Here is a 23,873-nt window from a genome sequence, read left to right on the forward strand (position 1 = left end):
ACATTGCAATGAGACAGCAATATATATGAAAATATATATGCATATATAATAACTGCAGTTAATATATTATAATCAACAAAATTTCCTCCCAACTGACATTAAGGTTGTTGGCATTTTAGTATCTGAGAAAGAGCAAAATAGCTAGGAGCTAACATAGATATAATCCCAACTTAGTTATCTTGATTTTTGTTTGGCTCAGACCCACACTTCAGCTTAAAAGTTGCTTAACACAGTTTTGTTATTCTAATAGTAGATACCTAAACATATACCTATTTTTCTAAGACCATCAATTAACTTCAAATAATTTTAAATATTCTGAAAGACAGCTTCAAACTATTTTGCAGTCTTTCAGCTATTCCACACTATGTAAGCCACCTAAATACCTATTTTATGAATGTCTCTTTCCTCAGATTTTTCCCATGCTTATTTAGTAAGTCTTCTAGAGCAGAGAGCTCAGCAACAAAGGCTGCACAGCTAGCTAAATTTATGTCTACAATTAATGTGGTGTAATAATGTCTGATAAAAACAAAGTAACACAAATTTTGTTCAATGGAAAAAAAAGTTATTTTGTAACTTCTGAGCGGTAAAGATAATGGTGAATGACACTATAAATGCCTTGCCAGTGTCCCTCTGCACTAAATGATGACTTCAATGAGTATTTCATAACATATAGGATGCTGCAATCTTTCCACACCTGAGATGAAATCTCTTACTACATGAACATCTTAATCATAAAAAATAATCCTTCTTTATTTTTTACTGAAATTATACTACTTCATCTAGAATGAAAAAAATACAATGAAATGTCACTACTGTGACATTAAGATATAAAGTACTTTTTTTCTGGCTTTTGATTAAACAAAGATAACAGGTTCCAAACCTACAGGCTAATAGCCATTAATCACCGTTAATCTGGAGTCTGGTGTCTGTCAGAAATTTGTTTTTTATGTATGTGTATCCTAGCATAAAGTACAATTTGATACCATAATAAGTATGTGACATGATGTGCTGTATTGTGCTACATTGTGTTCATGGTGATTCCAAGAATGCTGCAGAATTATCTGCTTTGAAAACTAATTTTATAACACGGTTTCTCGCAAACAGCTGTTTTTACTCTGCATTTATGAAAAATTATGCAACCATTATTGTTTCACACTTTCTTATAACATCAGTAAAAAACACCCCAGATTATTGGAAAAGCAATACAAAAGAGTATAAAGAGGAAAACAAAATGTAATTTATACGACACTGATTGCCTTTTTAGGTTATGATGGACCAAAAGTACAAAAGTACCTTCCTCTCCTATTTCCAGGGCAAACATGGCACATAATAGCAGTAGAGGTGCAGTGAGATCAACATCCACTACACTGAGAACTTCCAAAAACTGGAGGTTTCCAAATCATAATTCTCCACAATTCAACAAATGGCAGTATACAAATTCATTGTGTGCTGTTTGAGCACAAAAATGATCCTGATTCATAACTGATCCACGTGTGTTTTATCATCATCATACTCCCTGATTGTAGCATCTTATATATACGCATATATTGTGAATTATCAATTAAAAAATGTAACATCTTAAAAAACCCCAGACATCTCACCCACTGCAAAGTTCACTTATTAGCTCAGACAGGATCTCCATCACACTCTTCAATACATGTGGTAAAACTTTACCAATGGCATAGCTCCTAATAGTACTTACGTACCCAAAAGCTTCTCTAGCTTTTTTTAAGCTTTTTTGCTGACTAAAAGCAAGCAATAACCATTTGTACCAAATAAAATACTTTCTGTGGCTAGAACACAATAATGCAGAACTTGCTTTGGTCAGAAAATAATGCTTGGACGCTGATCAAACCTAGAATATCTGCACTTTCTACAGATTTCCTCTTTCGGTTCTTCAACATGAGTCCCTTCAATATGAAAATATGTTGGCCTATACAAACCACTCATTCAGAAATATGCAAATGAATGACGTGCAATTTTTTTTCATTCTGCAGCTAGAGCTGCCACAGCTTGGACTCTAATTAGAATTGATACTAAGACATGTTCAGATAGGATATGCGCGCAAAAAGGCAAAGAGAGAAGGCAGGAAGGAGAAGATGGTATTCTTGGGCTTTTGACATTCCTCAACGTAGTTTAAGAGAACAGAATCCCTAGCTCCATGATCCTATAGCTTGCAGCAGCAAATACATACACATTTAATAGCCCACATGAACACAAGGGGATCTTGCAACTGTTTCACAAAACACAACTATTTAAAGTCTCTCTTATCTATATTCCACTCTGCTTTGGCAGAGTAGGCTTTACATCACCAGGCTATAGGTTCTGATCCTCTCAGCAATGGAAGGCTATAAAGGCTTTAAGCCCCTTCTTGAATCAACGAACAGAAAAGGATCCTACTGACACTGCACGATCAAATAACTGAAACTCCAGGAGGGCTAAAGCTGGAGAGATCTTCTCCATGTGTCATTGCTCAGAGTCTAGTCTGCTGTAGCAACTGGAAGTGTATTGGCCATTATCTGAAGGAAATCTTGTGCCATGTAGTTATTAGCTGTTAAGACAGCTTTTAAGACCCTCATGAGTTTCTCTTTCCAAAGAGAGGCATAAAATCTTGCTGATTATCTGGAAGCCTACAAATATTTGTTCTGTAAGAAGTTTACTGTTGAGGGAAAAAAAGTGTATGACACTTAAAAAATGCTCATGCTTATTGCTCCAACTCTTTTAAGTATCGTTTAAGGGATGCAGATCTTACATTCAAGACCCATTTTCCCAGAACATAGTTGCCAAATCCACATTTAGCGGTGAAATTCACTTCCCCAGTAGACATGAACAGCTCATAAATCTTGTAGGCAGCCTTAGGAAAAATTGGCTTCAAGGAATGACAAAGATGTCATTTATATCTTTTTATATCAAAATTTATATTAAAAAAAATCTTTTGGACTGCAGCATGCAGTATTTCTCCTGACTCTTCTCTATGAAGAACAAAAGTTAGGTTCTTGGTACCTGGCACATCTTGGTGAGTCTCAAACTGCGCAACAGGTACGTTGTGGCAGGTATTCTTCATCTTTCTCACAGGCTTTTAACTTGTTCATGCCTTCAGGTCTCAAACATTCCTGCAAAGTCTGCTAGGACTAAGGCCTTCCTCCTTCCACTTTACAAGCAGTACAAGTTAGTCAAAGGTAACTGGGAAGACACACAAGGATATGAAGTGTCTCCTAGAAAATCCTTCCTCAATTTTAAGGTAATTCTGGAGAACAGATGATAGTATAAGTACTTCACAGCTACTAACTGCTGGTTAACACTGTCCAGGAGCAGGGAAGCAAAATTCTCTCACCTAGTTCATCCAAGATTCCACTTCTAAGGAAATCTGTGCCCCATCAGTTGAGCATTTTTCTCTTTTGCTGGCAGGAGCACTCTGAACTCTTACAATGTTTTTAGAGCTCACACTGCAGCAAGCCATTCCTAATGTCATTCTGAAGAACAACACAAGTCTATGAAAGGATAGTCTACGGAAGTTTCAGAAAGACGACGAAGGCAAAACAAAGGCTGGAGGAACTGCTGCTTACTTTAAGATTAGCACAGAAGACCATTCAGCCTGTGTATTTTGTGAATTATGGAGGGTAGTATGAAAAAGCCTGAAACAGCTCAAAGAATAGGCATATGTATGAAGACTAAGGCCAGTTAAACGTTCACAGTCAACATGAACGTATAAAAAGATACAATTTTTCATGTAATGTATCAATCAAAACTGGAAGGAATCAGCGGTTGCCTTACTTCACCATTACAAGGTTCGAACACTTCCCAGAAAATCTGACACTTGTCAGTCTTGAAGACAGTATGCACAGTACTGTTCCCATATCTGATGTAGTAAAAAAAAGTCTTACTGCAAAGTACAACATTTTTGTTGTTCTGATACCCAAACCTTCCAGCTGGACCAAGAAAGTAGGAGACAGGGATTTCTGCTGTTACAAAAACAGTCCAGAAATAATATTTTGTAGTTTTCTGATAAATATTCCACCCATATTTTCAATTTCTTTAAATCAAAGCAGAAGAAAAAAAATGTGCTTGGTATTGATAGACCAATTAAATGCATTCATGAAACCAAGCATGTTAAAGAATGGATAAAAAAGGAAGCTGGTACACAAACAGGAAAGCAGAAAAGCACAATAAAGTACGTGGAGGCAGAAGTTCATAGGAGTAACAGGACTACACAAATACTTTCTAAATTATACCTTAATACATATAATCATGGAACAGAAAAGAGATTAATTAATCTCTCTGGTAGTCTACTGTACTACAAATCAATTTATCCAGCCTTTTCAAACAACACTTCCTAGATTTAAATCAAGTTTTCTCTATAATTAATTTATTTGAATGACTAAAACCAACACATTTTCAAAGTTTCAAACAGTTATACGTTTTAAGATGTTCTGGAATCAACTGCACCTTTGCATATGCAAAGTGCTTTCTTTACTTCAGCACTGACATACAAGCACTGACAGTAAAATATATTAAACACTATATTGACTCTGGGGAAAAAAAAACCACTAGAGCTAACGCAGGATGAAGTTAGTATCCTCATTTATTATTCCACTTCCAAAGAGAAGATAAATACACAGGAGGAAGATGGAGAGAGTTGTTACATTCTCTTCCTCTCTTTCCTCTTTCCAAGCACAGCAAACTTCTGCAGGTTACTAGGGCACATGGTCACTCAACCATGGCCTTCACATGCCAAATTGGGGTAGAGACAGAAGATGTGACAAAACCAAAATACTATTTGATTAAATCACGTATTTCTGAAAATGCCCTGAAATCCGTGACAGCATCTCTCACCATCCTCCCTTTGCTTTCAAAATCGAGTTTGAATTAAGCCTTTAAGCATTTGACGAGTTACCGCAGTAAACAAACACTTGCTTCTTTTGCCAGACCGCAGTACACTGAAGAGCAGGAACAGTCATGTCTCTGTCCAAGTCCAGAGGTCTGACAGGCAAGTAAAGGCTCCCTTTCACTATGTGCAAACCCAGTTTATTTCAGGAGAGAAGATGATTATTTCATGTCTCAAATCTTACTCTAGCTAGGGTACTACCCTCCATAAATGGCTACACCCCACTGAGAATTTTCTGGCCTGCACACAATATTCAGCAATCATACTTCACAAGCTCATTATACTGGAAATTACAGGAAAGAAAATATTTATCTACACAGACTCTGAGCACACTTGCAACTGCCCCACTGCCAGGGGATATGAAAGTAGTTTCTTCACAACTGTTTTCTGTGCTAATGATAGAACAAAAAGTAGCAAACATCAGATCAAGACAGAAGTCCAGCTATAACACTTTTCACCCGCACTATGAATCAGAACTTAGATGGAAGAAGCTTACTTCATAATGAGATGAAAATTTTATGGCAGTTTCAAGAACAAAGTTGTGGGTTTTTGTAAGAGAGATAACAGAAAAAGTAACTTTTAGCCTGTTACAAACTATTTCCACTCCCAGATCTTGGTTCTATCTTTTCATATCTCTTTTACACATCATCTTCATCAAGCACAAGGACTAAAACTGCTGGAAAACTGCCAGAAACTTCTAAATTCAACAGCTAGAAATCCAAGGCTAGAATAACTGGTGTAAAAACTGTTGTGTGAGTGGACAGATTCTTGAGAAATAAAAGTGCAATAACTATGCAAATACCAGCTAAGCAGCTTGCTAATATCCATCCATGGAAGTAGTCAGATTCACGTAATTCAGGCATAACTACAGTAACCACAGAAGATTCACAAAAGAATGCAGAACTCTTAACTGGAAAAAAAAAAAACAATCTTGACCAGTACCCTATAAAGCACCTTTGCACCCTTAACGATCAAGGCAAATACATTGAGTATAAACATGCTTTTCATACCTCGTAAGGCAGTTTATCAAAATATCCGTTAGTTGGCCATTCCCTGAGGGTAACAATGCTGAACTGTTTATTAAGGGTGTCCATTCCACAGCCATATTTCTCTTCATCCTCATCTTCATCAATATCATTCATGTCAATCATCGAAGTCTTAAGTGAAAGCACAGGTCTCTCTTTCACACCATGTAGTACTACAGCATCCAATTCAGTATAATAGTCCAGAAGAGAGCTGTTCACTTCCAGTCGGATTAAGTTTGTGGGAAAGTTTATCTGTTTGATACAAGGTGTGAATTGCCGAGCCTGAGGACCATTCACCTTTGTAGGTGCCTCGGACCAAAGGATTTCCCATCTGTGAAAGAAAAATTGCACACACAGACAGTATAAAGATGAAAATCAAAGTTGCTAAAGCAATTCCTGAACACAGTAAGAGTGGTTCTGTCAGAAGTATTAAACAAGTGAGAAAAGTGGTTGAAAAGACAATGAAAATTATGTTTTTCCTAGACTGGGTCAATATCCTAAGGATGAATTTAACAGGGCACCCTAATGCATGACCTCTGCATATTTTCTCTGCATTCCTAACAAAACAAGCTGTATACTCATAGTCACACACTTGTGTTAGAGTACTGTTATTTATGCACAAGTTGTTCTAACATCTCACAGGTAAGGCAATCATAACAAATGGATTACAGATGTCTTTACAATGATGGCATGTTAGTGTAAGTATGCAGGGAACAGTCTTGCCACGTAACCCAAATATACAGGCAGTTAGCCTCTCTTATTTCCCACAAAAGGTTTTCACAAAAAATAATTAAGTCAAAAAAAACCCCACAGCTCAGATTCTTTAACATCAAACCTGTTTAAATTGCAGCACTACAAATTATTTAAAAAATAATCTAAACTTTGTTTGTCTAGGTAAGCAAACTATTCTTTTTAAAAGTAATTCACTGTCAAATTACCAAAGAAAATAGAATCTTCAAGTTATTTTTGAAAGGGTCCTTTGCAAAAAACATTACAATTTCCAAACTGCTAAACTGAAAAGTTTTTCTCCTCTTTGGTCCAGTGACAGAAGGAGGTTCAGGGCATGCACAGACCTTCCATACATAAATCCTTACTTCCACACACAGACATCAAATCTCCTCCAGTAAATGACAGTGAAACTTGCTGCCAATTGAGTAATCTGGAGAATCAAGTCTTAGGTCTTCAGTGCTTCCAAATTTGCCAAAAGGCCTGAAAACAGAAACATGCTCTTTTTATCTGCACAGGTTCTCATCCAGTGAATGGATCTTAGAGGGCCTTCAGTCACTGATGCCCATCTTTTCCTCCCTCAAGTCTTAATTCCTAAAGAAGGAAGCCTTCAGCAGCACCACTGCTACTCCCTTTGACAGTACACTTAACAGCAATCTCTGTGTCCCATGGGCATAACCCAGACACTTCCATACTTACTCCATCTCTTCCCAATCACCCCAGCCCCAGCTTCAAGGATTTCTCTCAGGCTACTTGTCCTGTTACATGCATCACAAACGTTGTATCTGCTCCCCAGTACCTCAGCATCTCGGCTTTCCCTACCGCATACCACTACTCTGAACTTACAAGTATTGCTCAACACCGACACTGCAAAACACATGGGGAAAAAAAAATTAATTAAAAAAAAAAATCAAACATGCTTTATTTTCCAGAAACAAATGCTCAAACTTTGGTCATCATGACAGAAAGTAAAACATATACAAGGACCTTCATTAAAACATAGCACGCAGTATAAATAAGGCTTAGAAGCTTGATATTTGCTACTATTTCCAGGATAGGAAAATTAATCCATATCAACTGAAATTTCCATTTCATAATGGACATTTTCAGATATGCACAGGTAAGTTTTCCTATCCTACACCATGCCACTCTCCACAAATACCTTACAGTAGAATAGGAGGCCTGCAGAAGTCTTCTGTCAAAGGGAAAAAAAAAAAGTCATGAACTAAAAACAAACATGCAGGACTGGTGAATATATGGCACATCAGAAAGTACCAACGTAGGACAGTGGACAACTCTACCCTAAGTTTAACAGTTCTTATGAGAGACTTATTACTAAGAAAATATTTAATTAATTTAGGAAATGTCAACTTATGGCAAAAAGTAACAGATGTAGTTCCACTGTCACGCCCTCTCACACAGGTCGATTCCCTAAGCAAATACTTAATGTTGGCAATGTACATGACCTTTCTTGAACACATCCAGATCACCATCTGACATTTTGCTTAGACACTTTCATATACCCACCCAAACTATCGTTAGGGAAAACTCAAGGCTATTTTTTCACTAATTTGGCACATGCTAAATTAGTGAAAAACTTAGTACATCAACTTTTAACAGAATGTGTCTCAGTTATTGACTTCTCCTTTGGTGCCCTGGAGAGCGGATTACCTAGCAGTAGCAGAGCTCTGGAAAAAAATAATGCATCTGGAGGTCTAGGTTCATCAAATTGCAGAGCAATAACCTCCTTCAGCAAGCAGTGTCTCTAGTATCCATTCTTTGCAATAAACTAAAGACACACAGCATGACTTTACAATCTTGGGAAACTCCGCATCACATACCAAGTGCTGATGAACAAGACCCGTGACTGCTTTCCACTGCCATTGCCACACTGTTGTCTTTCCATCAACAGCCCACCAATCTAACTTTAAAGGAGTTAACTGTTGGTTTAGCTGGAATATCTCAAGTCTACCAGGTTGATTTGATGTTCTTCTCTGTGTTTGTGGCACCACACACAGAAACGGGGCATAGCAATTGCTCTGAGTCAGCACTGGTAAATTCCTGCTGAGTGTAGACATACTCTTAATACACACATTACTGCAATTGGAAGTGGTCTCTTCCTCTAGGATCACCGCTTTGACACTTGAATGGACTACATGTAATCTGAATGGGAGTAAAGACTCCACAGTTGGAAATGGATCAAAAAGTCTAAATTTCCAAGAGGTTACAATAAGAACCACATTTCTTCTGTTCTGGAGCATTTTTTTGTTATGGTCATCCATTTCAAAATCATTCAGAAGAAAAGGCATTTTGACAGTCAGTTCTGGTTTGAGGGTATGTACCAAAATCAGCTTCCCTAATAAGGTTGTCTGCATTTGTTCCAAGTTTAAGATGCTCAATAAACTGTTTAACCGAAAACAAAAAGAAATTGAATCCCAAAAGACACCTGCAAAGAAGTCAAAGGAATTCTTCCCACCACCTAACCCCTTTGAGTTAATTAGGTAGCTCTCAAAAAATAAAGCAGAATCAAATGACTGATGGTAGGACATTGTTTGTCTTCACGTCTTGCAGGTATACAGTAACAGCTGATCAAAGATGTTGCAATGAGAGTGCTTTGATAAGAAGGTTTCTCCAGCAATGTGCTAAAAAGCCTCAGTACACTGCCATGCAAAGCCTGAAAGAGAGGCAGTAACATGTAGTATTTTCTCCAGTGATTGAAGAAAATGAGGACTTTGAGTGAAGTTTTTCCATTCAGCTTTAATGGACTCAGTTTTCCCATTAGATTTCTCTCTACTTCATGAAGATAGCCAGGAACTCATTCTGTTCAGATTTCTGATACTATAGGTTCCATACACCTATGTGGTAAAAAAAAATTTCCATTCTCCTTCCCTCACCGTGAAGGAAAATACAGTCTAGTGACTTGTAGGTTGAGAAACATACTTGCAAGGTTTGTGTCATATGGGAGCACATATTTAGTGCTTGTTTAATTTTCTGTTGATCTAAAGCTGTTGGGAAGGTTTTTAATGGCTAAGATGATGCCCAAGTAGACCTGGTTAGTTCTGAAGAAAATATATAAGAAAGGTTCTTTGGAAAAGTGGCTCCTAGGAAAAGTAATCAGATTTCTCTCCAGCAAGACAAGATTAAACTTTGCCCACAATCTGCCGAGATTTCTTGCATTGTAAAATTGAGATTGGTGTAGAAAGTGAATAAAGCACTACATGCGACTCAAGCACAAAAAATAAATACCCTGTCCTGAGAAACTTATAGCTGTGTTAAAAGCCAAAAGAAGGCAAAATTTCAGATAGTCCAACAAGGAGAACATAAGTCAGAGAATAATATGACCACATCTTCACTGAAATTGCAACTTCTGCAACAATTATAATCATGATATGTGATTATAATACAACCCATCTGCTCTTATCCAAGCAAGTGCTCTGTAAATAATCTCCAGGCTACCTACAAGAAAATATCTCCTGCCTGCTAACATGCCAGGGATGCTTTGGCACACCAAGTTCAACATAACCTGGAAAGTGCACCCCAACCACAGCTGTTTGTTTATAAATACAACAGGCAGGGAAGACTGATCATGAGAACAATTTTAGAACCATTCAGATCAAGGCGATAAGCAGAGTTCACAGCAGTCTAATTAGTATGGGGGAATATGCAGCAGATTTCCACTTCCACTTTGAGAGTTCATTTCTGAGATACCAAAGAGAGCAGACAGGACTCCAAGAATGCTCAGGGCATTTAAAATAGCAAAACATATTTCAAGTAACTGTTCTGTTCACATGAGCTTTTTATGGGTTTCTCAAAAATGACTGTGCCCCATGAACCCAGAATTCATTCTTCTATTGCAGTCATCTGGACAAGAAAAAGCTGTTTCCCTGAAGATGTCAAAACAAATTATAAGTAAGGGCACAAGTGCCTAGAACTTAAACTGTGTGTTACACATAGGTGAGATACAGCCCTGAAGGTCCCTTATCACACTCTAATGTGTTGATGGTATCAACAGTGTTTTGGGTGCCTTCATCTGAGATTCACAGGGAACAAAAGGTAGAACGAAAGAACCATCCGAATGCCACTCTCTAAAAGCAAGAGACTCACAATATTTTACAATCAGTGCACCGCCTTTCTGGTTTCACTCCCTTTATCAGAACAGGAGATTTTTTTTTTCATCAAACATTTTGATCCCTACCCTGGACGCCAGCAAACAAAACCACAACATTCCTACCTGGATTAGCATTGTATTGCTGGTACAATGAACTTCCTAATGGAAGGAGAGGGAGCCTTTTATTTTGTCCATCTTCCTTAGCCTGCTCCTCTGGTTGAAGCAGCTTCTGCCTCTACAGGCTTCAAGGCCTTCAGAAAGAGAAAGGAACCTCGCATGCAGCAAACACCACTAAGCTAGGAAATGCTGAGCCAAGCTGCTCATCTGCAAATCAAACTCAGAATTTTACTCAAAAGAGCATCTAGCAAAATTCTAAATAACATGAAAGAAATTAAATTAAATAGAAATAAATGACGGGAACACACAAGGCAGAATGGAACTGCTTCCAGTCAGTCAAATGATCATGGTATCTCACCTGTGGGAAACAACCTAATCAGTGTTACACTATCTGTGGAAAACAAGAAAAAAATAATCATAAAACAATCTCCAATCTACTAAAGAAGCAATCATCACATAGCAGTAAGGACATATGCTATGAAACATCACCCCAAGCACTGCCACACATCCCAGACTAGTTAGGAATCTCTGGTTTTGAGCTTTTATAAAAGCACATGAATATGTGGTGTCACTATAATGTACATGAGATAAGAGAAACTGTCAAATTAAGTTAAAAAAAGACCATGACTGAAGAAGAACAGGGAACAATTTTTTCTTTTATATTCCAAATTTAAAAAGCAGAGTTATTTTTGTAAAAAGAAAAAGTTGAAAAACTTCTGAAAAAATAATTTCTGACTAGAAAGCTCCTATTTAAACACACACAAACTCTCCCTGTCTGACAGCAGCTAACTATTAGGAGTATCAAAATGTTTCAAAAGGGCTGATACCAAAGAAGCCATTAGGGAATCACCAAAAGTAAGCCTTCTGGGTAAATGAGGAGGAAAAACAAAACAGGAAAGAAAACATTTTTATCATCAGAGAATCTAGCTATAGCTTATCCATCAATCTAATCCACTATGAGAAACAAAGAAAATTCCCTTGGTTGGGTTCAGATCACACCACTATCAGGGTGTGTCATCCCCATCATGCCTGTGTGCAGCTCTGCCTCTTCCACTGGAAAAAGAGGGACTCATCATTGTCACCAAACCCTAAGTACACAGAATGTGCCCCACAGTACAAAATCTCAAGGCTACACTAGTATAATAATCATAGCAAAACACAATACAAGAAAGGGAGGGATTTCTTCACATAAAAATTGAGACTATATGCTACAATATTTTCTTAATCTCAGATTATTAATTTTTGCTTGGATTTTCTGCACTCAGATAATTCATGTAATAAATGTGTACATGAATACTAACATATGCCAGTATAGCTTGAGAAATTACCAAACACTTCTCACCAGTCAAGGTGTGAGTGGCACTAATGAAAAGCACAAAAGGTCTCCATGTGTAAAGACAGCAGTTTCTCTGACATTTATGATTTTTAAAAATTGTTTTATGCAGAGGAGAGTGATATAATGTCTTCTGTGTTTAAAGCACAAAAGATAAGAGAGTACAGAGAATCCTCAAATTGCTGGAAGCTGGTTAAACCATAATGAAAAAACTTCAAATTAACTGTCTTATTTTAACCATTAGAATTATTTAGGAAAAATTACATTCAATTCTGAAAAATAAATGCTAATTCCCATTCCATGAACAGCTGATCTCCAAAAAGACTGAGACAGCGTCATAGAAAGCTGTAACTGATAGCAGTATTCAGTGCACCAGCAACAGAGGAACACAACTAAAGACCTTTTTCTGAACACCTGCCCAAGTCGTTCTTTGATGCAACTGAAGCATAAAGCGAACAGCAGAGCAGTACACTGGCCAACTATGTGAGCTATAGCTGTTTTTCTACAAGAATAAAGTCCTCTTGAGCAAGGACTGTGGTATACCAAGTCCTTACAGAGCTTCCTGTAGGTTAGGAGCTTTTGCACAGTGTCCTGGTTTAACCAGGATAGGGTTAAGTTTCCCCAGCAGTGGGGGGGAGCTCTAGCCGGGTTATTCAGATACCATGGGACGTCACATCCTGGCAGGTCACATTTTCCTGGCGCGGAGCGCGGTGCACTCGTGGTTTTGTACATCGTGCTTCAAACTGCTGTATTTGGTAGCTATTTTGCTCTGTTCATTGCTATCACTATTACTGTTATTGTTATTGTTGTTGTTTGTTGTGTTGCTGTTGCACTGTTGTATTAAACCTTTCCTTATTTCAGTCTTGGGGCTTTGTATTTCACTCCCTTTGTGGGGGAGGGGCAGCGGCCGCGTGGTCTCAGACCCCGGCGGGGGCTAAACCATCACACACAGAGCAAAATCTTGGATGAACTGACATTTTAAATACTAAACAAAGGGAAAAAGATTACTCAGTGGGACTAGTATAATCCACTAAGCATAACATTACAGCAAGTCCCAATAGACCTCCTCTCAACAGTTTTGACTCCACCATTAATTTGGCCTTTTTATATCAAAGTAAGAACTGGTGAAAAGGAACCTTTCTAATGACCTGCCCTTTCTACACTGACATTCAGAAAAAAAAACAGATCCAGAGTCAGCAGATAAAGCAAAGCAGCACTTGAAGGTTTTTAGGTAATAAGGTGATTTAAAATTGAGTATCAAAATAGACAGAAGAGGAAAACAAGATTCTAAATGCCTTTCGAATAACTGGGACATGGCCTTTTTTAACAGAAGAAAACAGTATGGCAGTTCTTCAAGTCCAAAACATCAGTTAAACACAGAATCACCTTAGATTATCAGCAGCATTCCACCATCACAAAAATAATTCTTAGTTGGCATCTCAGAAAATTTTTGGAAATGAAAACAGGGAACCAAGAACTAAAGCAGAAAAGAGACTGTGTTCTTGCAACTCTTAATATTCCCCTCATAAAGGTGACCAGATGAACAGAGAAAAAATACTGCACACCTCATGTGGAGAAAGGGTTCCTTCATCTTCCCTTCAAGACACCATGCATGACAGGTTTGTTTCTTTCAGAAGAAAGAAGACAAACCAAACGTGCAGCTCTGAACAGACAAGTCCTGCTGAGGAAAGGTAAGCCAAAAGGAGAAAAAAAAAAGTCGCTCTAACACTTTAGCATCAAGACTGGCAAGTACTAAAGATGCAGAACAGACAACTCGTTCTAAGGCTCCCTGAGACAGCCTTCGTCTAACCAACAATGTTGTTAACCTAGGTAGGCAGCACAGAAGATACTCCTACCTACAAATTAAAAAGCAGGGTCCCACAGAAACTTCATCCTTTTTTTTGAAGAAGGGAAAGTCTGTGCTCTCACTCTGACAATACCCAGAGAGGAATCATAAAGCACATCCCGAAAAGCTTTGTATTAGTATTTTCACTTCCATCTTTTAGCTCTCTGAACAATTTTTTTTTAGTGCACCTTACTAAATAGCTCCTTTAGTTAACATTTCTTGAGCTTTCCTTCAACACTTCTTGAGCTTTACATAAAACTAAAAAATGTATTGTTTTAAGAATCAAAGCCTAAACAGACTTTTTTATAAAATTAGCATTAGCTTATTACTCAGAATTATATCCTTGTATTGCCCTGCAGCACACTATCTTACTATTACTCTAATGCAGTATTATCAACAGTTACAGAAATAATCTCTACATAAATCTGTGCTACATTATAAAGCAGTAAAATCTACATCATAAAATAAAAAAGTAAAATGAAAGTTCACAGGGCAGTTGGCCAAAAGTCATTTCACATTAGGTTCTAAGTTCAAAAGTCTTATAAGCTCCCTTCACCAAATACCATCCTATAAATAAGTCCTGCATTACAGTGGCAAACGCACTCTTACTTCTGAAGTTAGGCGGCCTATTATTATTAGCTTGACCTATCACTGTTCCTTGAATTCGGATGTTTACTTTAGAGCTATACAGTGTATATACTCATTAGAGAGCTGTAAAACAGACAACTGCACTAAACAGGAGATGACAAAAATCACACAGGATTGTACGACTGGGAATTTTAGAATAATAGTAAGAACCATCACACTGGGAATTTTGAACACGTAACATGACATCTGATTTTCTAGGACTTTTGAATAAATCAGATCAATGGCCTAGTATTAGGAAGCATGGGATACTAAGTTAGACCTAAAAGTATACTTTTTAGCTGTATCTGTAAAGGGCAGGACAGAGAAAAAACACCCAGCATCCAAGCTAACACTGCTTATATCGCCAAAGCATGCACTTTAAAGGAATATAGTATTTGTTGGCAAATTATTTTCTACAGGATACATGTTGTTAAGTCTTTCTTCTTTCAGTTCTCCTTTCCTTTATGGGTTTGGTATCATTTAATCTCTTTTTGATGTATATGGAATACTTTGTTTGCATATACTGATAGTTTTTCCCAATGTTTTCCCCACTATGTGCTTTTACCTGCTCTCTTTCTCCTTCCATTTCCTCACCTCCTAAGAGCCTCACACCTCATACACAGTGTTCTTTATTATCTTACCATACCCCAGGTCCCCATCTTCCTGCCCTCCCAACCGGAATTTCATCAGGAGTATGAGGAAAACCAACAGGATGAAATCAGCTTCTTTTAGTCTATGAAGCAAGGGTAAAAGCGAAGTGTGGCTCACACCCTTTGATCAGACCAAAAATAGAAGATCAGACAAATGGCATCACCTTTTGTCCAACCGTTCTGTGCTTCTGTTTTTGGCCTCATTTCCATATGAATAGTTATAGTACCTGATTGTACTATACATACAACATAAAGCATGTAGAGAGAAGAAAGAGTTTATGGCTACTTGAAGCAGGATGATACAGCAACCGTGAATCCTCAGCCTCTTCTACCCAATTTGTTTTTCTTATTGGAGAAAGAGAACAACTCAGCACTGTCATTTCAAAAGTGATTTTTTTACATACATAATAATTATCGCTCATAAAAATTCCAACACAAAAATTATCAATACACAAATCTGGTATTAGGATCTGCATTAATTCCTATGAAAAAAAAATCTACATCTCTGAACTTACTATAAAAACATGCCACGACAGTTTTAAAAACATGCAGAAATACAGAAAATGTTAGTGGGTCAGATACAAACCAAAGAAATACTAGGAAGTAAAGGTCACTAAACAGAATCACTTGTAGCATTTAGCACCTCAGAAGAAAGCATAAAGGAGAGAAAAAAAAAAATTACCTTACTTCAGCTGGTGGATTTTGTGAGTAAGGATTTGCAGAGCATGCCAAAATCCTGACTACAGCTCCAGGATGATACGTTTCCAGAATGTGCACTGCAGTGGGATACACTGGTTCCTCAAAAGCAAGTTCCACATAGTCCTGGCTACAGAAGGTGGGTGGTGTCCTCTTGAACGGCAGCCGAGCACTCGGGCAACGGTCCCACCAGGTCCCGTAAGTTCGAAAGACAGCAGTCTGAGTAAAGTCACCAGAACTAGGGTACACGTTTGGAATACCTGCTAAATTCCACATGGTATATGACATGCTGTTTTCACTACCATAGTGAGAGCTGAAATCCAACACTTCTTTGGCGTACTGAACTATTTCAACATTGATAGGTAAGGCTCGGGTGTTTGATTCAATAGCCCTCCGGCTGTTCATTTCTCCTCTTGTCGCTGTCCTAGCTCGGCGCCGAAGGCACATATAGTAAAACATGCTCAGAACTGTTAACATGGGAAACACTGGTGACATCTAGATACGACTTAGGAAGATGCAAAAGGTCAGGAGTCCTTTATAAGGTACAATAGCTGCTTGTGGTGTTTTGGAAAAGAGCTGATAAAACAGAATGAATAAACATAGTGAGCAGATAAAACATTCTTTGAAAGCAAAGTATACTCTTTCAAATACCCTCTTAAACAAAGTACTGCTACTAAAATAAAATAGTTTATTAATGTTTTAAGACAATTATTTAGTTGGAGGCTAATAAGTGTGGCTTCTCATTTACTGTGTTTAAAAACAGAAAGGACTATGAAGAAACGTTAGGCAAAACTAGCCCTCGAGCAACAAAAAGACTAATGGTTAAATTAAGCATTATTTTCAGGGATTTATCAAGAGACAAAAATCTTGCACTGACTTAGGGAAATGAATCAAGTGTGAAATGAAATCTGGCCCTTGCAGTAAACAACTGTAGAAGAGTATCTGAAGGTACAGCTAAAATTATCCATAGTGTAGTTTTGAAATACTTGAACTAAAACTGACTTCTAAACAAAGTACTCAGGTACCTAGTCAGGCTGCAGCAGTACAGATCAACAAAACCTAAGTTACTTCACTGCTTATATTTTGCAGTAAGACTGCTCTCAGACCCAAGTTATTTCATTTAAAGCTAGCTCAAGTATATCTACATTATATTATAATCTGGAGAGTAAATACACCCTTCAAAGACAGCTCACGCAGAAAGCTGGACAGCTACCCCAGCAAATTGGTTCCTCTAATTTGTTCCCATAATTTGTGAATGGTTTTAAGAGTGAAAAAAGCTAGCTTTGGGCAGTTAATCTAAACCAAAACTTATCCCACTGCTTCCTGTATCAGAGCACTAGCCTGAAACAGACTCATAAAATACCATCTTTACCCTTTGACGTTGTCCATGACAGCATTCACCAATGATAGAAGGGTCACTAGCCTCCTGAAGGATGCTCAGAATTCATTAACATCATCATCTTCCTTTAAGCCAAGCAACAAAGTAAGTCTTCAAGAGAGTCCTGGCATCAGAAGCAGAAGTCCTTATAGAAAGCATTTTACTTCTGATAAGAGAAAACATTTTCATTTATGTAAAAATTCAGTTAAACACAAAATGTACTAGTCTGCATACTGCCAGGCCACCTAAAAAATCAACACAAAACATACTAATAATCAAGGATACCAATGTGTTTTACACAGCCTACACCAAATCACAAGTAAAACAAGCAAGTAGGTTTAACAATTCGAAAAAGCCAAATTAAAGGTAAGTCTCTTTACTGAAGTTTTCTATCTACAACGGTGAAGAAATATTTATAGCTGAATGTTGTCTTCAGGACACAGAAAGGCTGTATCATATTCCCTACTAATAAAGATTGTCTTACATATGCTCGTCCCATATTTAGCCACTGCTCCATACCTGCATGATGTAAACCGTTAGATTTACCAATGCACAACGAAACATAGAACGTATTCTGATTTCTGCTAGCAGTACACAACACACTTGAGCAATAACACAGCACTCCTGAATTCACAGCCTGCAGTACCACAAACTGTTTCTCACAAACTGGTCTTCCAATTAACTTGTTCATCAGCTTTACTAGGAAAGAATAAGGAGCAATGCCCATAACCTGTTAAAAGCCCAAAACAAGGATGACTAAGCATGTCCCAAAATAAAATAAATGTTTCTTCAACAGCCTATACTGGAGTTGTCAGTTTATCACAGGATGCATACTGTGGAAATCACTGAACCAAGAGAGGCGACTCTTCTACTACAGAAGACACATCAAACAACAACTAACATGATGCCTCACATTGCCTGGCTGACAAACCACACATTTAATGTTTGCAGTGGGTACAAGTGAGACCATTCTTTATGGAGTTTTTGGAAACATAACCTTAAAGTAGAGTAAATAATTAAACAAATGGAGATGAACCAAAGCTACTTCTGTATGACTGTATATAAATCCACTGTGCGTGTTTCTTGGGTAAACTGCGTGTTTCCCATACTCACAAAACGCACATAGATGTACAAACAGCTCTCTTTCGCTTGAACGATGCCAACAAGAAGGCGCTTGTGGTAACAGATAAGGACAGGCTGCCCTATTTGACCCTCTTACTCGTGACAGCAAGAAAGTTTACTAACGAAGCCTTCACTTCTCACTTTCTTGCCTCTTCTATTATTAGCTTTTTGTTTAGTTCCTGTCCTTCATTCAGTTTCACATGTTGACATAGCTGTCAACAACATGAATTACTCCTGACATTTGGTGCAGAAGGGAATGCATAAGACGATATGCTGGATCTACTTTAAGCTCTCCTGGAATGCCAAAACCCAATAATGTCACATTTCCCCCAAACGTCCTGTTGAACCACCTTTTAGAAAAGGCACTGGAAAAAAAGCAGCACAACCCCCAATCTCTCCTCCTTAAAAAAACCACCCAAAACCCAAAAAAACCCCCGACTCCAAACTGAAAATTGTTATTTTATCTTTTCCATGTGGAGCTGCTGTAAGATGTAAGTGAAGATTACAAATAGATTCTCCTTCTGGATTTTTCCCTCTTAAAAAGAAAAATCTATTTACAGAATATGCCAACAGACATTAAACTTCAACAAACTTACTGCTGTCAAGCCCTGGAATCATGTGTAGACCAGCATATACACCAGCTTCTGACTCAAAATTTCACTGATTAACATGGTTTGAAGGTTGCTCCATGGAAATTATGGCTTTACAGAGCTCGATTTTAAGAATCATTCAGCTGGGGTGCTTCACGATCAGGAGTGAATCGCTTATCTCACATACACATCCTATACAACTTAACGGCCGCACTGCAAACTCCAGGCATCCTCTGGCCACAGCCCGGAGCTCTTATAGCACTGTTGTAAATCCAGCTGGTGCTCCCTATCAGCTTGTCAAAGAGCAGCGTAACCACTGGCTGGTTCAGAGCTGTACATCAACTAGCTGGCCGGTTTAAGTCAGGCCTAACAGAGCAGATAACTTGAAATCATGCTGCAGATTTTCCATTAGCAGAAACATTAATTTGGGTCATTGCCCTTCTACCAACTTGATTTTCATAAAACCTGTAAAAATTTGATAACCTTGACACTGATGCCACTTTGTCAATTTTGGCTGACATTGGTCAACAGGCTCAAAAGTAGGTTGGAAGAAACAGGGAAGAGCGTACAGCTTTCATGAAAATGTATTAGTCTAAACAATACAAGTGGAGGTAAATTACTTCTAAAGAGTTAAAAGTAATATAGGATTTAGTAGTTTATAAAAAGAGGAAACAGAAAATTATTATAAAAGAAGGATAAATAAGCATTAGGATTACAATACAAATAGGAACTCTTGGCATTTTAAAAGAAGCATTAAGAATTGTGTGGAGTTGAAAGACGAATGAAAAATTGCTCAGGAGGTTAATGGATAATAAGCTAGTGAAAGAATTACATTAAATACAGATCAGTAGGGCCAGATGATATAGAGAGATTTTTTCAGGACTACCACAAGTCAAGCTGATTTCCAATTAAAGGGATTTAACTTTGAAAAAAGATAATGCAGACTCAGGCCTATGCAAAGCATGAAGACAGACAGCTCTGGAGTGGTTCATATACATGCAAAGTTTATGTGGAAAGCTCCCCCCTCCCCCAAACTGGTTGATTATTTTTAAGAGACCCATTTGGGCCCATGCAACTGTATCTCCCAATCCCTGGCAGCATCTTTGGCCTGTGGTATATTATACATTTTCTTTTGTACAGGCATAATTATGTCAAAGTGAAGCTTAATAAAGGTTTCTTTTAAACGTATCTTATTATCCTCCTCCCAAGCAGCAGCCTTCTTTTCTTTGGTTTCTTTCATATCTTTTTTTTTTTTTTTTCCTGTCAAGAAACCATTACATGGACTGAAATGGTGCTGTTGAATACCAGGACCTTCAGCAGCCACCACAGACTAGCACAGAGGGCGTTAACGGTTCAATTAGAAATGGAAAGCAATGCACTATGAATGCACAGTGACATTGTGAGGTGCTGTCCTATGCCTATATGTCCATTTTGCACTTCCGGACTGGATCCCATCCTCAGCCCCTCTCGGGGCTGCCTGAGCTCTGCCTTCCCATCTCATGCCCCGCACAGACCCACCTCTCTCTGCTTCACAGCAACCTCTCCAGCCGGCACTGCATGGGGAGCCAGATGAGTCCTGGGGCTCAGCCAGCCACACACCAACCACTCTCACAAGCAAGTGTAGTTTTCAGTCTGTTCATCTCCCCGAACCAACTCGTTGACAGTCAACATGAAGTCAGTGCTGGCTCAAGGGGGCAGTTAAAACTGCAAGAGCCCCAGGTCAGACCAGCTCAAAGGGCCATGGAAACGTTATCTCTGGTTTTACAAGACAGACAGGACTCCAGAGAACCAGACTGGACTAGACCTGGAATAAAACTTCCCTAAGGGAGAGAGATGCTACCTTCTTTGAAAATACATTAAAGCCCATCACATTATTTACAACGTCTCCTATTCACGCCATTATTTAATTGACAACTATTTCAATTATATGGGCAAATTCCCTTTTTCTGTTATGATTAACCCTTCTTCCCTTTGTGCTATACACGCAGAAATCCTTCTAAGACTGTAATTCACTATCTCCTTCTTTCAAATACAACAAACCTTGATAAAGGAAAATGTCTTACGGTTTCTGTACAGATTTCATGGGAACAGGTGCTAATTAAACTAAAGCATTCAGAAGCACTAGATCTCTTCAGTCTTTTGCCTCTTTTTACAGGGAGTTTATATACACAAATCTATCTACCAGCTTCCAAGTAACCCATCCTGTTAATGATTATTGTACCTATTAATTTTGGTTGTTTTTGCAAACGTGGGTCCCCACTATTCACAATTTCATCCCAAGAGAGCAGAAACAGGATGTAGTTATATAGTTACATAGTTATTCACCAACCAGACTACTGAGAAAAGGTGGGAAATATAAAGAAAAATGCTGGGGATTTGAAAGGGCTGCAAAGCGAAGGATGTGTGTAAAAACATAACAAGTAACAGATATTAGACATAGGAAAAAATGAATGATGGCATATTTCATCCCTGGCAACACATGTGTTAGACAAGAGTTTGTACTACTTCAAGAGAAGCAAATGTTATATATACAAGTCATGTATACACCAGGTTTGATTTTTAAAGACAGAGAGGTAATAGTAATAATTCCTCTTTACACCAGCTTTGCTAATCTCACACTTGGGAGTACTGTGTGGAGTTTTCTTTCATTTGACTATAAGAGAAACAGCAACATTGACAAATTACAAAGAACGTATAAATGACAAAAACAATAGATTGTATTATCTCTGAAGAAAGATTAATGCAATTTAATATATGCGTCTTAGATAAAAGATGGTAAATGGGAAATCTCTTAATTATCTTTGTACATTAATGCACAGAGGGAATACTGGATCCTTACATTACAGGCTAAACCAGAGTATTTTTACCACAGGTTAGCATTCCTTGCTGTTAATTACCTAGATTATACCAACATCTACACTCAACTTGTTGAAACTAGAAGCTAATATTAATTAAAAATTAATAAACTCTTACAGCATACTTTAAACTCAGGCCCCACTTGCTGTGTTTCTTCCTGTAATGTGTTCTGACACTAAAACCAGACATTTTACACATTTGTAACTTATAAATTTACAGTTTGAAAAAATCTGGAGCATTACGAAAATTCTATCTATTTAAAAACTTGCTTGTGTTGCTGTCATGAGCATCAAAACATGCAAAATCTAAGAATTTCAGATTACTTCACTGATTGCCTGTTCCTTCCTGCTAGGACCAGAACTCGTTGTGTGGTTTAGCAGCACAGTGTAACAGAGACAAAAGTTCTTTAGGCATCTATTACGTGCTCCAGGTGACCACCCTGCCTTCTGGAGGCTGTCTTCACACATAAGAGAAATTGTTTCTCAATATGGGTAAATCATCAGGTAGCTCCTTTTTAAAAATGATTAATTCTACCCAAAGCCTGAAGTCACCAGCACTATACCATTTCATTCTGACCAACTGCCCTTCCAGCTATGGTGAAACTCTCCTCCTCATGCCAAAATATAATATGTATATCCCCATTCAATACTACTTTCAATAAGCAATTTGTCTTCTCATTCTTCTTTTCACAGAGTTGTACTCCCTCTCCATGCATGACTACTCTGTATAGCATTTACTCGCTGGTCAGCAGCCTCCTCACTGCACTGAGTGTAGCTATTAGGCCACGTAGTTCCCCCCCCCCCCCCCGCCCCGTCCATTCATCAGCCTGCACTGACAATAAATAACAATTCGCGTGAAGAAGTGCCCCAAAGTGCATACCTAAGTAAATAAATAAGTATTGCTAGTTAAATTCCTACCCTGCTTCTTCTTGTGACCGGGAAACTGGGGTAACAAGGTGTAACGCGTGTAACACCGCGGGGGCCACGCAGCAGTAGAGACACCCGTGGGGAGCCTGACGCTCCCAGAGCCGGCGAGGGCCGGGCAGGAGACGCTGCCAGCCCGTGTGCCCCCGCTCCGCCACCTTTGTCTGCTCCCGTGCCTGTTCCTCCCGCCCCGCCCCGCCCCACCTCCGCCCGACCACTCCGCACCCCTCGGGCACCCCCGCTCTCGCCCGACAGGGCCCTTCCCCTGGGGCAGGTCCCGCCGAGGCCCACGGGCACCGGTGGGGCACCCTCACCCCCAAGCGGGCGGGACCGCCGGGCGCCGCCGCTGGTCTCCGCGTCCCCTCCCTGACGCGCGGACAACGGCCCGTCTCGGCCCCGCCAACCGCAGCCGGGGCGCCGGCCCTGCGGCCCGGCCTCCGCCGAGCGGGCACGCACACACCTGCGGCCCGGCCGCACCCGCCGCGAAGGACCGGCACCGGGCAGCTCCCGGCCGCGCACGGGCCCGGCGGCGCCGCCAGGCCGGGCGGGGGCGCGGAGGGAGGGGCCCGAGCACCTGCCGCCCTGCCGAGGCAAGGCGACCCCCCGCCCCTGGCCGTGTCCCGAGGGGAGGGGCCCCGGTACAGCAGCGCGGCCCCCCCGCGCCCGAGCGGAGCCGCCACCCTACCCCGTCCGGAGGGCGGAGCAGCGCGGGCCGCGCGCCGCCGCCGCCGCGCCAGGCGCCGCCGGAAGCCCCGTACGGCGGCGGGGGCGGGGCGCCGGAGGAAGAGGCGCGGCGGCGGCCGGGCGCCGCGGGGGCGGGGCCACGAGCTGCGCGTGCCCGCGCCTCAGCGCCGGGCGCGGGGCCCGCGGAGGGCGGTGGCGGACGCGGCCCAGCGGGAGTCCCCGGTCTGGCGTCCCTTTTTCTTTATTTGAATTGCGAAATCAAGCGAAAGGCGGTGGCGGGTTACTGGTTCGTTAGTGTTTGTGACTC

At 39.7% G+C, this 23,873-nt stretch overlaps 1 protein-coding gene across 7 annotated transcripts in view; it reads right to left on the reverse strand.

Annotated features, from left to right (window-relative positions):
* FBXL4 (F-box and leucine rich repeat protein 4) overlaps window positions 1–23,636 on the reverse strand; it is a 69,823-nt gene extending 46,187 nt beyond the window's left edge. The window contains exons 1-5 of one of the 7 annotated variants that reach the window (XM_074862128.1): window positions 20,622–22,734; window positions 19,110–19,568; window positions 17,386–17,557; window positions 16,000–16,589; window positions 5,896–6,241 (exon numbers count right to left, since the gene is read on the reverse strand). In XM_074862128.1, the coding sequence (XP_074718229.1) occupies window positions 5,896–6,241; window positions 16,000–16,508 (855 nt within the window). In that variant the 5' untranslated portion in view covers window positions 16,509–16,589; window positions 17,386–17,557; window positions 19,110–19,568; window positions 20,622–22,734. Of the gene's footprint in view, window positions 1–5,895; window positions 6,242–15,999; window positions 16,590–17,385; window positions 17,558–17,910; window positions 19,086–19,109; window positions 19,569–20,621; window positions 22,735–22,876; window positions 23,077–23,342; window positions 23,366–23,567 lie in introns of those variants that run through there. The other 6 variants (XM_074862125.1, XM_074862131.1, XM_074862130.1 and 3 more) reach the window with 6 other exon arrangements.
* Window positions 23,637–23,873: the final 237 nt, after the last annotated feature.

The sequence above is a fragment of the Strix uralensis genome, chromosome 3 (assembly GCF_047716275.1).
Source record: "Strix uralensis isolate ZFMK-TIS-50842 chromosome 3, bStrUra1, whole genome shotgun sequence".
NCBI classification, from domain to species: Eukaryota; Metazoa; Chordata; class Aves; order Strigiformes; family Strigidae; genus Strix; species Strix uralensis.